The sequence below is a fragment of the Hemiscyllium ocellatum genome, chromosome 40, assembly GCF_020745735.1.
Source record: "Hemiscyllium ocellatum isolate sHemOce1 chromosome 40, sHemOce1.pat.X.cur, whole genome shotgun sequence".
Lineage (NCBI taxonomy): Eukaryota > Metazoa > Chordata > Chondrichthyes > Orectolobiformes > Hemiscylliidae > Hemiscyllium > Hemiscyllium ocellatum.
Genome location: NC_083440.1, coordinates 13,516,890 through 13,532,946, shown reverse-complemented (window position 1 = coordinate 13,532,946; position 16,057 = coordinate 13,516,890). Strand labels below are relative to the sequence as shown.

Sequence of the window (16,057 nt, the reverse complement as noted above, 5' to 3'; positions counted from 1 at the left end):
TGGGTTTTCCTTAATCCTTCTTGCGAAGCCTTTTTCGTGCCCCCTCCTCGCTCTCAGCCCATTTCTGAGCTCCTTTATAGCAAGCCTGCAATCCTCTAATGCTGTGCTAGATCCTTGCTCTCTCCAACTTGCATAAGCTGCCTCCTTCCTTTTCATGAGAATCTCCTCTGTTCTCGTCATCCAAGGTTCCTTAATCTTATTCCTTCTTACCTCCTTCAGAGGAACAAATTTATATATCACTCGCAACAACTGCTCCTTAAATAATCTCCACATACCTGCTCTGCCCTTTCTATGGAACAATTTCTCTCAGTCTGTACTTCCCAATTCCTGCCTGATAGCATTAAATTAACAATGTGCATACACCCACACATATGTATTTACTCAGCCAGTCTGTTCCCTCTTTCTCAGGTAATGGCTCCAGTGCTGTGATAGCCCAACTCAATGAAGTACACAAGGCAGTCTCACTGGACTGGAGAATGATACAACTGCGATAGAGTTGTTGGTGTAGAGTGTGAAAAACTGACCGAGATACAGCCTCTGAGGCCAGGTGCACTCCTTTGGCATGGAAACTCAGCAAATGTTGGGTGTTTAGACATGACAAAGCAAGCTGAACACCTGTCGTTTTTATCATGTGCACTGAAAGGAAATGTTTCACCGTCCTCGTTGTAGCAGTACTTGTTTGATGAGTCTGGTTCTCAGTCTTCCTCTGTAATGGCCTTTCCAATGGTTTCAAAAACAGAAGCCCTGGAGCGGTACGTAACTGAAGGACACTTATGACTAAATCATGTTCTTGTCTTGCTAGTGCTTTTTTTTTAGCAGAGTCGCAGCTATGGACGTGAGGACTGCAGATCATAGTCTAAGTGTGTGTCGCTGGAAAATCACGGTCGCTCAGACAACATCTGAGCAGTTGTGGCTCGCAGTAAGCTCCTTTACCACCTTTGCCATCTGCCTTTTAGGAGGGTTTCAATGACTGGTTTAAGCTTTGAATTGGAATTAGGGGCTGAAGAAATGGCTGAACTTTGGAAGGACTGAGGCAGCGGCTGTATACTTTCATTACTAAACTGTTGCTGATCCCAAAGACCAAAAATGGTTTGGTGCACCTGCAGCTTTAAAAATGAACAACTTGTTCATCGATGCGGCTTGTCTCAGTTCGCGATGACCAATATTCAGTTCCCCAAGCAGCAATAAAGCGACTCAAGGGCCCAGTCATATTATTCCTAGATTATTAATCCAGAAATTAAGCGACGTTCTCGGGATCTGGGTTCGATTCCAATCTCCCTTCATTATTTCCTCTGACCTTCACGTGATACCAGAGCCACAGCAATGCTATTGCTCTCAATCGAAGTCTGTAATTACTGAGTGAGCCATTGTGTTAGAGCAAGCGCTACGAAGTCTCAAAGAAATGGAAACAGATGGATCACCTGCTCTGACCTAAAAAAAAACCTTCAGAAACATCCCTGTTGATTGTGCAAATTTCTACATTCTGATATCTGGGTGATAGTATTAAAATTGGGAGAGCTGTCTCACAGACTAGTCAATAACTTAGCAGAGACATAATCATTGCCACAACCACCACATCGCCATTCCTGAATTTGAACTTTTCACTGGTAGAACAGATCCGACTGCGTTAACAGCACAGTGATATTCAATCATAAGGAAGATGCACTGCAGTTCCTTGACTTTAGCTCTCGGCCCCATGAAATCTCATGGCTTTGGATTAACTATGGACAAAGAAATGTCTTTCAGGTACAACATACCATTCTCCCTCAGCTGATATATCAGTGCTTATCAATTTCCGAGAACACATGGACAACACGCTGAGGATAGCAAAGATGGAAAATGTACACTGGATGAGGGTTTGCGATATGCATCAACAAGAGTGGTTCAGCAGCAGTTCTAACATATAAAAGAAAATACAGAATAAAATATATAGCTGCTAGGTTGGGTCCGAAACAAGTTGTGAAGTAACCAACAAGAGGGAAACAAAATAAACTTGAAATCATTGTTACTAATCTACCGATTGCAAATGCTTGCGTCCATAAAAGTACTAGTTAGAGTGACCACTGCACAGTGTTAGTAGATGCAAAGTCCTGTCTTCACATTCTAATAACCTCCAATTGATTGTGTGATGCTATCAATATGTTACATTTTACAAATATTGAACAGGTCTCGCAACCATGAGGCACTGTATGCGATCAACAGCTTCAGTGTTGTCTTCAAACACAATCTGCAACCTCACGATCCAGCATGTCCACCATTCAACCATAAACACCGAGACAAGGGATAAACACGAGTTGAATGGAGAGTGCAGGAAATTATGCCAGAAGCAGCACGAGACATACCTGATAATTATGTGTCAATATTGTGACTCTATATGCAGGTCTTCATGAATGCCAAGCCATTTAATCTGCAAGCGATAGAGAGGGTTAAGCAATTCCACAATCAGCAGAGCAGATTTAAGATCTGCAGTTTGAACATATTGAGCCGTTAATAATAATAGACAATTAAACAATGCACTAGAAGAGGAGGCTCCACAAATATCTCCATCGTTAATGATGGAAAAGCACAGCACATTAGTGCAATAGGTAAGGCTGGATCACTCAGCCATATTCAGTCAGAAATACTGAGTGGATGATCCATCTTGGACTAGTTGAGTGGGGCCTAGCAGTACACATACCAATCTTCAACTGATTTGACTTCTCCACGTCATATCAAGAAACGGTTGGGGCCTAGGATCAATTGCTTGCCGATCAAACATATTCTGAAATGTTTTCTCTACATTACCAGTCGGCTTTCTGGTACCCTGAGAAACTGCATGGTAGCGTTCAGCAACTGAGTAAATCAACAGAGAAAACAAAATATCATCAATGCTCTTTGATAAACAATTGAATCAGAGTTAGCTGCCTTCAACCATAACATTATTTTTCTCCATAATCATAATTTTTCTCCTGTGAGGCACTTATAGTGACACTATTTCTAATCAATAAAGCCCGATGTGAATACATATGTGCTCCAGACCTCAATAATTTCATCTCTGAATGCATATATTGGGTATTATCTAATATCTCAGTTTTTACCCCTTCAAATTACTGCATCTAGTTGAATCTCTGTCGTTACAGGTATCCGAAGGAGACTGTGGCATTGCAACAACAATTTTCCCAAAGAAGAATAGGTTGTATGTTTCAAAAATAAATTTCATTCGTAAAAGGAAGTGCATCATAAAGGTCCTCAAACAGATCTAGACAGCGCCTACGAGATCAAAAAAATGTCAAACAAAACATTAGAATTTGATATTTTTCAGATTGCCCTTGCAGTGTGAAAGCAGAGACATTTTCTGCCCATGCAGGGAACTATTTAATTTCATATTGAGCCAACAGAGTGATTAGAGAACTGAACAGACGCTGGTAAGAACAACCTTCTTATTATTTCAAAATACATTTCATTCATTAAAAAAACGTCTTTCTACCTATATAGTTACAAACACTATTCCGCTTTGTACAACAGCAAATTAAGAAAACAAAGAAACATTGGAGTTTGACTCGAATCCAGCAAACAAATAAAAGACATGCCTTACTTTAACTAGACTATATTAACATGAGATCGTTGATGAAGGGCTTATGTCCAAAACGTCAATTCCCCTGAACATCTGATGCTACCTGACCTGCTGTGCTTTTCAGACACTATACTCTATATTTGCATGCAGATAAGGCACCAGGTAGGTCCAATATCCGAATGGACCACTATTTAACTTCTGCAGGAAGTTATAAAACAGTTGCCTTTTCACACTGCACTTTGGCGGCAGTGGCCCCTGACATGCATGCGTCCCTATGGGCATCGTTCTGTACGTTGGAATGTGCTGATCTGCAATTTTCTTTTCGGGACAATTCTTTGTTCTAGAAGGCCAATAGGTTCAATGCTTAACAAAGAGCCGCTTTCAACAAAGTGATGGTCCTCCAGATGTAATATCCTGACCAGTTTTGTGTACCGACAAAAAGTCATCAAATAGTTCTACAGAGTTTCTGCAGAGAGAACAAAAAATCTGCAAAAGGATAGATTGTAATTTGACATTTTTTTGCATCATGCCTGCAGATTCGCAGGTGCAGGAAACTGCTTAAATTCATTTCGAGGCAACAGGCTCGATTTGAGAACTGAAGAGATCCTGTTCTGAACAGATTGCCCAATTTTATTTTCTTCTCTGTGTCGTTTCTGAGCTGCAAAATGGAGCAAAGGTGCAACTTCTAAACAATTACAGTACTCTGACATGAGGTGACTTGCTTTCCGCCACATAGAATCAGACACATGTGAATCTTTTCCGTCTGTATGAAACTATGTGGTTCGGCAAAATTGTTAAATTTGCCTGAGGGTAGTCTGGGTCAGTTTATCAGCGCATTCACAAACAGGACAACTACTTTTCGTGAGGTGGGAGAGAGGCAGGTTTATTCAAAATCTGTGATGATGTCATATCTATAGCTAAGCATTAACTCCGGTGATTGGGGAACACAGTTTGCAGTGCGTGAAAGCTGCACCAAGTTGGAAGGGACAATGTTTGGAGCTTGTTCGCTGCCTCTCCTGTTATTGCTGCTGCCAGGTAACCTTCCTGACTCGGTGATCTATTTAAGCTTGTCTTAAGCCGCTTTTGGTGCAAGAGATGAATTTCTGGCGGTCAGGTCCTTGGAAACTCTCCTTCTTGTGTATTCTTTTTAAAAAAAGAACACAGGTTGGTCTGATAGCAGAATGAAAGTAGTAATGTAAACTTTCTAATAAGCAGGCACTATGCCGACATCAGTGAGCAGCTGAGGTCATTCACTCTCTCTCCGTAAAAGGGAAATGTCCTGTCTCAGTAAAGCGGGCGGAATTCAATGTGTTTAAAATGTGGACAAATCGAAAGGTACACATGCGTCCCCGCAAGCAATGAGCATTACAGCCAAACTTGACAATGAAGAATCTGCGCTAGTGTTGCTCTGTTGTAATTGGGTGTGCAGAAAACTGCAGCTCGGTATGAGGGTTGTAAAAATGAAGAAGGGCTTATGCCCGAAACTTCTATTTTCGTGCTCCTTGGATGCTGCCTGACCTGCTGCGCTTTTCCAGCAACACATTTTTCAGCTCTGATCTCCAGAATTTGCAGTCCTCACTTTTTCCCTCTGTATGAGGGTGTCATAGAGTTGACCGTTTGTGTGGGGGAAGTTCCTAGTTCTTTTGGTAGAAATTACCCCTCAGTATTGATAGTAAACAATTGAAATTTAATTCTGTCTGCTCTCCCGTTTCTCCTCAGGTGGATGCAGAAGTACTATCGTCTCCCAATTGGAGAAATACTTGTCTGTTGGAAAAGGGGAGATGGTGGAAATGCATTGTTTCCAAGAAGGCACTAGCAATAGCTACATGTACTGGTACCGCCAGCACAAAGGAGCAAGCCTGCAGCTCATAATTATCTCCATTTTCGGTTCTGAACCCAGGCCTGAAGAGGGTTTCAAGAAGAGGTTTGAAGTCACCAGACCCAGTCAAACGTCGTGCAGCCTGAAAATTCAGAGCTTGGTGCCAAATGATACTGCAATCTATTACTGCGCTGCTAGTGATCACAGTGATTCGAACAGGCTTACAGCTGGATCAAAAAGCTCCTCGCCTCTAGTGATTGGGTGAGAGCCGCTGGTTGGTTTCAATAAGCTTGTCATTGATACAGACATCTATACCGTCCAACATGACGTCATAAGGGGACAAAATAAATTCTCAGTTTCTCAGGAGGAATTGATAGTGTCATGGAGATCGACAACACGGAAGACTCTTCAACACATTGTGCACACGCCAGTCAAATACAAACACCTAAGTATTCTGAGGAAGACGAACTCAGTCTATTCGGTCTTCCTTCGTTTTCCAGCACGTTTCCCATACCTTTGCATTTCTTGACATCTCAATGTGCACCAAATAATTTTTTAATGTAATTGGGAAACCTAACAGCCAATGACCGCCTTACTCCCCTCACCAATTGTATGAAAGAAGCTTTTCTTCACATCTCCACTAAATCTCCTGCGCTTTCCTTTAAATTTTGGCCGCTGTTATGAACCTTCCATTTAGAGAAAGTGGCTCCCTTTCTGTGCTGTCTGTGCCGCTCATCAACGTATTCCTCTCAGTCCTGTCTGTTCACAGTCTACCCATTGTTTCTTCAAAACATCCTTCCTTTTTTTCCTCCGGTAGTAAATGTTAGTCTCGATTTAGCTCTCTTATCTCCTATTTGTTGCAGCACTTGGGCAGTTGAGGTGCCAGTCTTTCAATTAAGCATTGATGTGCTGGCTCCTGCTCTTGGTAACTTCGGAATTATGTTGAGGTTGCTCATGCGTAATGGCCAGTATAGCTCGTGCGCTTTTGCAGAATGACACATTAGCTGAGAAGAACATGTGTGTTGTCATAAAGTAGTTTCAAAGTGACAGACATGCTGAAAAATAATTTTTATTATTGAAAACCCGATTCTGATTACTTTCTCCCCTTTATCCCACGTCCTCGCACGCTGCAACGGTGGTAACTGTTTGCTGATCATACATATTTTGACCCGTCTTCTCAAGACGATCAATTTTCTCAATTCATCACTGAGAAGTTGCAGTATTTCTCTTAGTGTCTGGGTGAATCAATGAAAGAAAAAACAAAACTTCGTCAATGCTCATTATTACTTGTCTTGATTCAGAGCGAGCAGAGGACAATAAAAATATATGTTGCTTTTTCAGCATACTGAGGACTCTTTTGGAGAAACAAATGTATCCCAGCCTCTGAACCAGCTTTCAGGGCTTACATTACTCAGAAGTGTGTCATGACATCTTTCAGCAGGTTGCTTAGCCGGAATGAATGAAGAGTACCCCTGTGAAGCTGTGTTCATGTCCCTACCTCTCACTGAGAAAAACTGAGGTCAGCACAACCTGCTCCAGAGCTCTGCAATGACATCTGTAAGCATAACGTAACTTTAAAACAATCAAAAAACGGTATGCATCTGAAAATTTGTAGATTCAGCCATAAGGACAATCACGTGCTATTGCCAAAAAGAAGGTTTCCTCTCAATGGATCAGTTATCTTACCAAAATATATCTTATTCAGAAAGGTCATATGCGTATAAATAGTTCTCAAATAATTCTATACGTTTTTGTATAGAGACAAACTAATAGGAATCATTACAATTTGACATTTCTCAGACTGCCCCTGCAGTTTTGCAAACAGATGCATTTTCACACGTGCAGGAGGGAAAAGAATGGGGTTGATGACTGAATAGCCCCTGTTCAGAACAGTTCACCGAAACCAACTTTCTGAAATGCAAAACAGAGTGATGCGGCTTCTTAAAAACAACTACTCAGTTCTTTTTAGACGAGATGATTCACTTTCCCCCAAATAAAACTGGGCACATGTGAATCATTCCAATTAAAAAAAAACTGCCCAATCTGTGTGACAGATACCAATCTGTGTGACAGATAAGAACAGGAGTCTCAGACATCCTGTTCATTCTGAAAACTGGCTGTGAAGGAGCTGGATCAGTATCTCTACATGTAAATAAAGGGTGACTTGGTGACGGCAAAAAAAAAAAAACTGCAGGTTCAGCAATAGCGTTCAACTTCCATGACGAACTTGTGGGTCACTTACTGGTGTATTCACTAACATGTGATTTCCTCCAGATGGGAATGGAGAAGGTCTATTGGACTCTCTCACGATGATGTCATATACAGAGCTGAGTATTAAATGGGGACAGGGCGAGATAATTTGCAGTATGGGAGAGCTGTATGAAGTTGTAAGAGATAATGTTCGGTGCTTATTCTCTGCATATCCTGTTACTGCTGCTCCCAGGTAACCTTGAAACCTTGGCAAACACTTTGAGTCAGTAGTTTATTCGCTGTTGATGCCGAATTTCTGACAGACAGATGATTTGCAAGCTTTCTTTTCTTACTGTTCAATCTCTCAATGAAAAATGAACAGAACTGTCTGATAACAGAATGGAAGTGACAGTGCTTAGCTTCCAAATAATGACGCACAATGCCCACACTAGTGAGCGGCTGAGATCACAAACTCTCTCACAATAATGGGGATATGTCAAACCTTATTAAAGTGGGAGGATGTTGAAGTTTGTGCAATGTGGAGACATGAAGACACACCTGCGTCCCCGCAAACAATCGGCATTTCAGCTAAACTTGAAAATGAAGAGCTTGCAGCACTTTTTCTCCTTTGTTACTGTGAATCCAGGAAAGTATGGATCTGTCTGAGGATGTCTGTGTCAAACAGCTCTGAGGGAAAAGTTCCTCCTTCCGTTGGTATAAATTGCCTCTCAATATTGTCTGCAGATAATTGAAATTTAATCCTGTCTGTTCTCCCGTTTCTCCTCAGCTAGCTGCATGAGCGCCCTCGTCTCCCAACTGGAGAACCACTTGTCTTTTGGAGAAGGGAAAATGGCGGAGATGCACTGTTACCAAAATGACACTAACGAGAGCTACATGTACTGGTACCGAAAGCACAGAGGAGCAGGTCTGGAGCTCGTAGTAACCTCCATTTTCGGTTCTGAGCCCAGATTTGAAGAGAGTTTCAAGAAGAGGTTTGAAGTCACGAGAGGTAGTCAGAAGTCGTGCAGCCTGAAAATACAGAGCTTAGTGCCGACTGATACTGCAGTCTATTACTGTGCTGCTAGTGATCACAGTGTTACCACCAGACTCGGAGCTGGGTCAAAAACCTATTGGCTTATTATACCATGAGCCGAGTGATAGGGAAAGAGCTGCTGTTAGTTTTCAAGAAGATTGTTGTTGGTTTTGCTTCCATGCCAACCCAACATGACTCTCTGAGTGGAGAAAATAAATTCCCAGTCTGTAAGGAGCGAAAATTAGTCATAGTGATTGACAACACAGAAGGAGACTCTTCAGTACATTGTACCCACGTTGGCCAATAACAGTAACCTAATTATTCTGAGGTCATTTTCCAGCACTTTACCCATATCGTTGTATGTCCTGGCAACTCAAGCGTACATCTAAATGCTTATTCAATGTGATGGATCTTTCTATCCTAACGCAATTGCAGACAGTGACTTCCTTAGTCCCTTCAACATCTTTGTGAAAGGAAAGGTTTTCTGAGCAATTCCACCAAAGTTCGTGGCCCTTCTGTTAAAGTTTGATCCTTTTCATTGATTCCTCCATCCAGGGAACCATTCATTCTTATCTATGCTTTGTCATTACTTCATTAGTTTATACATCTCAATCTTGTTCATTGTGATCCTTTTCGGCTATGAGGAAGATGACCCTAAGTCTACCTATTATTTCTTCATGACATCCTTCCTTTTATTCATCCAGCCATAAATGCTCGCCTCCCATTCACTTTCTTATCTTCTTTCTGAATCAGCAATTGGACAATTGAGGTGCCAATCTTCAAATCGAGCATTCATTTACTGGCTGCTGTTCCTGATAACTTTGCAATTGTTTGTGATAATCTCTTTGGCATGTTCAAAGGAACTTCTGCACTTATACAGGATGGCATGCTCGACATGTTAGCCTGGAAGAGCATGTTTGTTTGTCAAAATAGTTTCACAGTAAAATGAATCCCATTCAATTGTATGAGCTAAATGTCACGTCTGTTTATCCTATCTCTCTCACGTCTTCACCTCTCTCTCCCCAAACGCAACAATTGTTTGCGGAGTAAAAAAAATCTGACCTGTCTTCTCAAGATTAATAATATTCTTGCTTCAGCCAGAGAAGCTTCACGGCAGCTCCCAGTAACTGCTTGAATACGCAGAGAAAACAAAACTTAATTAATGCTTTTTGATAATCACCTTGAATCAGAGTCGTTTGTGGACAATGGAAATACTTTTCTGTTATCATAATGTTCACTTTTGTGAAGAGTTGACTAATGTCTCTACATATAAACCAGCAGTCCTGAGTTCAACTCCCACATATTCTGCAAATATTGACAATATCTGTCCACAGACTGATTGGAATACATCTATATATGAGAGATGTTGTTGCGAATCAATACTGGTAGCATTACCTCGAGCTAGGAGAAGAACATTGAACTTCCACCGTCTCCAGAATTCTGTCATGACATATCCCATCAGGTTGATTCGATTTTACCTGAATAAATGAAGATGTCTCTTGTGGTAGTGTTCATACCTCAGAATCAGGAGGTCTGAGTTCAATACACCTGTACCAGAGTTGTGTTTTGACGTCTTTGAACAGATTCATTCGTTTGCCTTAATAAAATACTGTATTTATTTGTCATTGCAACAGCAACTATTGCATTAGAGGAACATTGGCAAACAATATATTATCCATGAAAAATGGGCGTACAAAAGGTTGTAAATTGTTCTAGCCTTTTTGCTGTGAGAAGATAAACAGATATTAGATTTTGACATTTCAGGTAGCACCCTTGCATTTTTTAATGGAGGCATTTTCCACGCATGCAGGGAGATATTTCCATTCATTTTGATGCAATGGGGGCGGGAGGGGTGGGGCGTTGCGCGGTTGAGAAAAGAATGTACCATTCTTAGGAACTGGCTTTAATTTGTTTCTAAACTAAACTTTATTCATTCAAAATCTTTGTATAGATGCATATTGACTAGAACCATTCAAAACTGTACAATATTTGCGTATGGAGAAACAAAGACACGTTAGAATTTGATTTTCTCCGAAGCTGCAAAATATCCAGAGGCATGTCCTCTTTATACAAGGTATTAGCAATATATTTTTGAGACACTGAAAGGGGTTCAATAACAGAATGTATCTTCATTGCGTTTTGGTTGAAAAGAAATAAGACTTCAACAGTGCGCCTTGTCGGCAGTTGCCCACAATTTAAATGCTGCATTAAACACGAATTCCTGAACCATGGAATATGCAGTTCCGTTGTGTGCTGTTCGAGATAGCCTAACTATTTTGACGTTCTTCTCTGTGTCCATTCTACTTTGCAAAGTGGAGCAATGTAGCGGCTTCTAAAGAATTCTACAACCGTTTGATATGAAGTGACTTGCTTTCCCTCCCGAAAAGAAACAAACACTGATGAATCATTCCAATCTGTGGTAAGAACCTACAGGGTGTCAATAAGATCGTCCGTCTTGCATGACGACTGTGTGAGTCAGTTTTCAGCGTTTTCATCGCCAGGATATCTACTTTTCCTTAGATGGGAATGTGGTAGATCCATCGAAAGTTCTCACAATGATGTCACATCCTTAGCTAAGCATTAAGTACCACAACAGGGCGAGAGGGTTGGCACTGCATCAGGCTGTACCAAAGTTGGGACGGATAATATTTGGTGCTCTTTCTCTGCATCTCCTCTTATTGCTGCTCCCAGGTAGCATCGCAGCGAACTATTTGAGCCAATCTTAATCTGTATTTAGTGTTGTACACAAACTTCATCCAGTCAGTTCATTTGCAAGTTTCGTTCTTGCTTACTTTCTTAAAAAAACCACGGAACAGTCTTGCGAAATGAAAGTGTCCATGCTTAACTTTCAAACAACAGGGCGCGATGCCCACGCCATTCTTTCTGTCCACAATGGGAAATGTCATGTGTTGCTGAGGCTGGAAGATTTTTAACAGGTTAGAATGTGGGAAACCGAGAACACATCTAGGATTCCACAACAAACACCATTTCAGCCAAACGTGGCGAGTTGGAGTGTGCCCCAGTCTTTCACGGCCATGACTGTGTGATCAGAGAAACGCAGCTCTGTCTAAGGATATCTGTAGTTATTCTTATAGTTGATGTTTTACCATGCCTATTCTTCCATTCCCCTCAGCTGACCGCAAGAGCGCCCTGATCCTACAGTGGGGGAACCGTTTCTTTGTTAGAAAAGGGAAGACAGTGGAGATGCACTGCTACCAAAACGACACAAGCTACAATTACGTGTAGTGGTACCGCCAGTACAGACCAGCAGGTCTGCAGCGCATAGCAACTTCCTCTGCTACCTCAGAGCCGACGTTCGAAGAGGATTTCAAGGCAAGATTGAAAATCACGAGGCGCAATATGAAGTCATGCAGCCTGAAAATTCTGCAGCTGCAGTTGTCCGATATTACGCTTTATTTCTGTGTTGCCGGTGATCACAGAGGCACAAACCAGTGCAGGGCATTTGCAAAAATCTCACAATTGACTCAACTGTGAGCAGCCAGATTGGGAAGCACGAGAAGGCAATGCACACAAATGCATCTGCAACTTATTGAAGATTTCACCCTTTCCAGCATCAAATCACCGTGACAATTTTCACCCATTAATGCCGAGAATTAAATTTCTTGCGTTTCCAATTGTTGCATTAATGCACATTAAGGGCAGACTCATAACACCAAAGATAAATCGCTCCTGTGATGTTGCTGAAGTGACCCTCCCTCTGATTCAGGATGCTCCAATTCATGTCATGCCTACTCAAGTCATATGTTGCAGCATCTTTCAACAGTGAGATCCAGCACAAAGATCACTTAAGGCATTCTCCTCACAGTATGGTGCTCATCAGATTTTGAGAAGTGTCGAGAGTGTGGGTGGAATGAGATTAACCAAAGAACTTCCGGTGCTAGAAATCTGAAACAAAAATAAAAATTTCTGAAGTACAGCAGTAGGGCTGGCATAATCTGTAGAACGAAAACAGAGTGACTCTTCATCAGAACTAGCAAGGACAATGTTGCTACATATGTTGATTGGAGAAGGAAAAGGTTAAGTTCTAACGTGGGGAAGGAGACCAGACTGAGAAAGCCAGTTGGGCAAAGATTAACATTAAATAAGAGAGAATGAAAATTGGCAATGTTTGAGTGAAAATGGATTGGCTCTGCGGGAAACAATATATATGACGACAGGCCATAAAGTTTGGGAGCATGGTAAATTTCATATGTAGGTTGTAAAATTATTGAACTTGATATTGAGTCCCAAGGACCATGGGGTTATCAAATGGAAATTGAGGTGCTGTTCCTCCAGCGTGTGGTGATCTTCATTGGAGAACTGCGACAAAGATGTTGGGCAGGGGACACAGCAGTGTGTTGAAATGGAGAGGGTTAGTGGGCCTGGTAAACTCCCTCTCTAAAGATATCAGACACGTTGGTAGCTACAGAAGGTAGCTGAAAATGTGTTCTGAAGAAGGGCTTATGCCCGAAACATCGAATCTCCTGTTCCTTGGATGCTGCCTGACCTGCTGCGCTTTTCCAGCAACACATTTTCAGCTCTGATCTCCAGCATCTGCAGACCTCACTTTCTCCTCCAGCCACAGAAGGTATGAAGTCAGTTGTCAGCTATGACCATATCCAGTGGCTGTTGTCTGGACCTTTAACTTCATGTTGTTCAGATGATTTAGAATCATAAACTTATGGAGCACTCAAGCAACCCATTTGGTCCAGCTCGTCCATGTTGACCAGATATCCTAAACTGACCTATTCTCCTTTATCAGTATTTTTCCCATTTCCTTGCCAGCCTTTCCTATTCATATAAACATCCAGATGCGTTTTAAATTTTGCAATTGCACCCACCTCCACTACTTTCACTGGCAACTCATTCCACACAGACACCACCTTCTGCGTGAAAACGATGCCCCTTAGGTCTACTTTAAATGTTACCTCTCTCACCTTAAACACATTCCCTGTGCATTTGGAATCGTTACCCTAGAAAAGGAAACACCTTGTCTATTTATTCTTTCCATATACCTCATGTCTTTAGAAATATCTATAAGGTCAGCCTTCACCCTCCGATGCACCAGAGAAAATGACCCAAGGCTATTCAACTTCTCCTAATAGTTCAATGCCTCGTATCGGGCAACATTCTTGCTTGATGTTTTTTTTCGATTCCTTTCAAATTTAAAAGCATATTTCCAATAACATGTACACAAAAACTTACAGATTATTCCAAATGTGGCCACGCAGATTAACCTGAAAATGGCCTAACAGCTGTAACATAGCCTCACAACTCCTACATTCAATGCACTGACAATTAAAAGCAAGATTATCAAACACCTTCTTCAGGTATCAATGACCTATTTGGTCAGGCCTTGTGCACTAAACACCAACAGCTTCGTCAGGTTTTCTCGATTTATGTCTATTTGGTAGCCTTGCAGTGATGTCATTTCCGCACTTAAGAGGACAAGCCAGACACATGAGCAATATTTTTCTAATTCCATGAGAGCCAGACATAGCTGAATGTTTGAGGGGACAGCTTACAGTATGCTCCGTATTGTTTACTTTCATCTTATGCTCCTGTTGTTCCAACGTAAGGATTGATCATTTTTAAGCAATTTGGAAAAGGCTTAATCAGTTTGAGTGACATTTTTTATGTACTACAGAAATACTTCAAGCAATTGCACCATTTTATAAAATTGCACTAATTATAAAACGCATTCTTATTGAAGAAGAATGATTGTCTGAAATGCTACAAAATGAGCTATAATCTTCGGTGTAGGTAGAGGATTGATCCCAATCAGACAGGCTCAATTCGTTGACACGTCTTCTGAAGTACATCAATCTCCACTTCATTTACTTTTCTAATAAATACGCGTATGTAAATGCCTTCCTTTTGCTAGTTTGCTTTTGAAGATATATTGAACAAAACATTTCTTAAACAAAATCTCAAACTGGTAAAGAAACTTAACAGGTGTGGCAGTATCAGTGGTGAGCAAAACAAACCAAAACGTTTCGTATCCAGTCCGTGGTTCCAAAAGGTTAACCCTGTTTCACTGTCTCCACGGATGCTGCCAGACCTGTTGAGTTTCTCTGCCAATTTCTATTTTAGTTTCAGATTACCACCATCCACAGTTCTTTGTTTTGCTCTTGCTCATTTCTCTTTTGCTGCTGTCTCTGTGTCCAGTGAGCACATCCGTGCAGACGGCCTATGATCAGCCTCAGAGCTAATGTGACAAAGTCAGAAGTGGCCGCCGCGATGGTAAGACACTGGTGGGCATTTGCAAAGCAGGATTAACAGGCGAAGCAGCCCAGTTGTTCAGCAACTGTGGTGTTTTTTCTAGATAGTACCAAGATGTGATAGAAGCGACATTTTTTTTTCTCAACCTCCTACTTGCAGGGTTGCCGATGTTCTCTCGTGTTCCAGTGGATAAAGTGAGTATCCTTTGTCCAGGGAGGAACAGTGGAATTGCATTGTGACTGGACTGACACCAAACACAACTATTTGTGCTGGTACTGCAATCATGGAGGACATGGTTCCTGTACCTCATGATCTCTATTTTTTCTCTGATCCTATGCCTGAAGAGGGTTTCAAGGAGAGGTGGTTAGTCTCCTGTCCCAGGTAGACGTGGTGCAGACTGAAAATATTGAGCATGGAACCGACTGACATTGCACTTTATTATTGTACCGCTGATTATTACAGTGATTCAAACAGTCTCAGAGCTGAGTCAAAGGTTTATCAGTTTTTTCACTATGAGCCAAGCGATTGGGACAGCATCTTTGCATCAAAATGCTTGCTGTGACGTCTGTCAAGATTTTGCAAATAATTCCTGAAAACAGAAGGGACATGCTTGACAATGCAACAGTTAAGGCATTGATTTATAAATTTTCACTGTAGAGGAGTGCAACTGGGCAGGGGGAATTGTGCAAGGCATTCGATGACCTGATGGTATTACTACTCGATTCATTAATCCAGAAAGGCTGGTAATTCTTCTGCAATGCAGTTTCAAATCCAACCATGATGGAAATCACATTTAGAAAAACATTTATAATTAAGTCCATGAAAACATTATTGGCCACCAGGTGAAAAAGATGTATCCAATTCTTTAACCTGCTTTAGAGAAGGAAATCTTCCTTCCATACCTGATCTGACCAGCATGTGACTCCAGATATGCAGCAATGTTTTTGACTGTTAACTGCCATCTGGACAATTAGGAATGGGCAATAAATGCTGGTCTTGCAAATGACGCCCACACTATGTGAAGGAATAAGAAAGAATGCACATCAACCCTGCCTTCTCATACTCCTCCATTCCCATTCTCATCATTCCACAAAGCACCATTACATGTAGAGTATTGTGCGTCCATTACATATGATATCCTAGTGAATGTATTCTAACGCACAAGAAATCCGAAAAATCTCTCAACATGAATTTAAATTACACATCCGTTCTTCTCCATGATAGATCAACATTCTGCTGA

The 16,057-nt window shown here is 41.4% G+C and overlaps 2 gene segments (V, D, J or C); both read left to right on the top strand.

Annotated features, from left to right (window-relative positions):
• Positions 1 to 4,517: 4,517 nt before the first annotated feature.
• On the top strand, positions 4,518 to 5,637 carry LOC132834513 (T cell receptor beta variable 29-1-like). The segment is given in 2 exon segments: positions 4,518 to 4,588; positions 5,273 to 5,637. Coding segments are annotated over 2 exon segments (411 nt in total).
• A 2,102-nt stretch (positions 5,638 to 7,739) lies between these two features.
• LOC132834478 (T-cell receptor beta chain C region-like) overlaps positions 7,740 to 16,057 on the top strand; it is a 39,896-nt gene continuing 31,578 nt past the window's right edge. Inside the window, 2 exon segments of the C gene segment in view lie at positions 7,740 to 7,815; positions 8,350 to 8,655. Of these exon segments, the coding sequence occupies positions 7,770 to 7,815; positions 8,350 to 8,655 (352 nt within the window).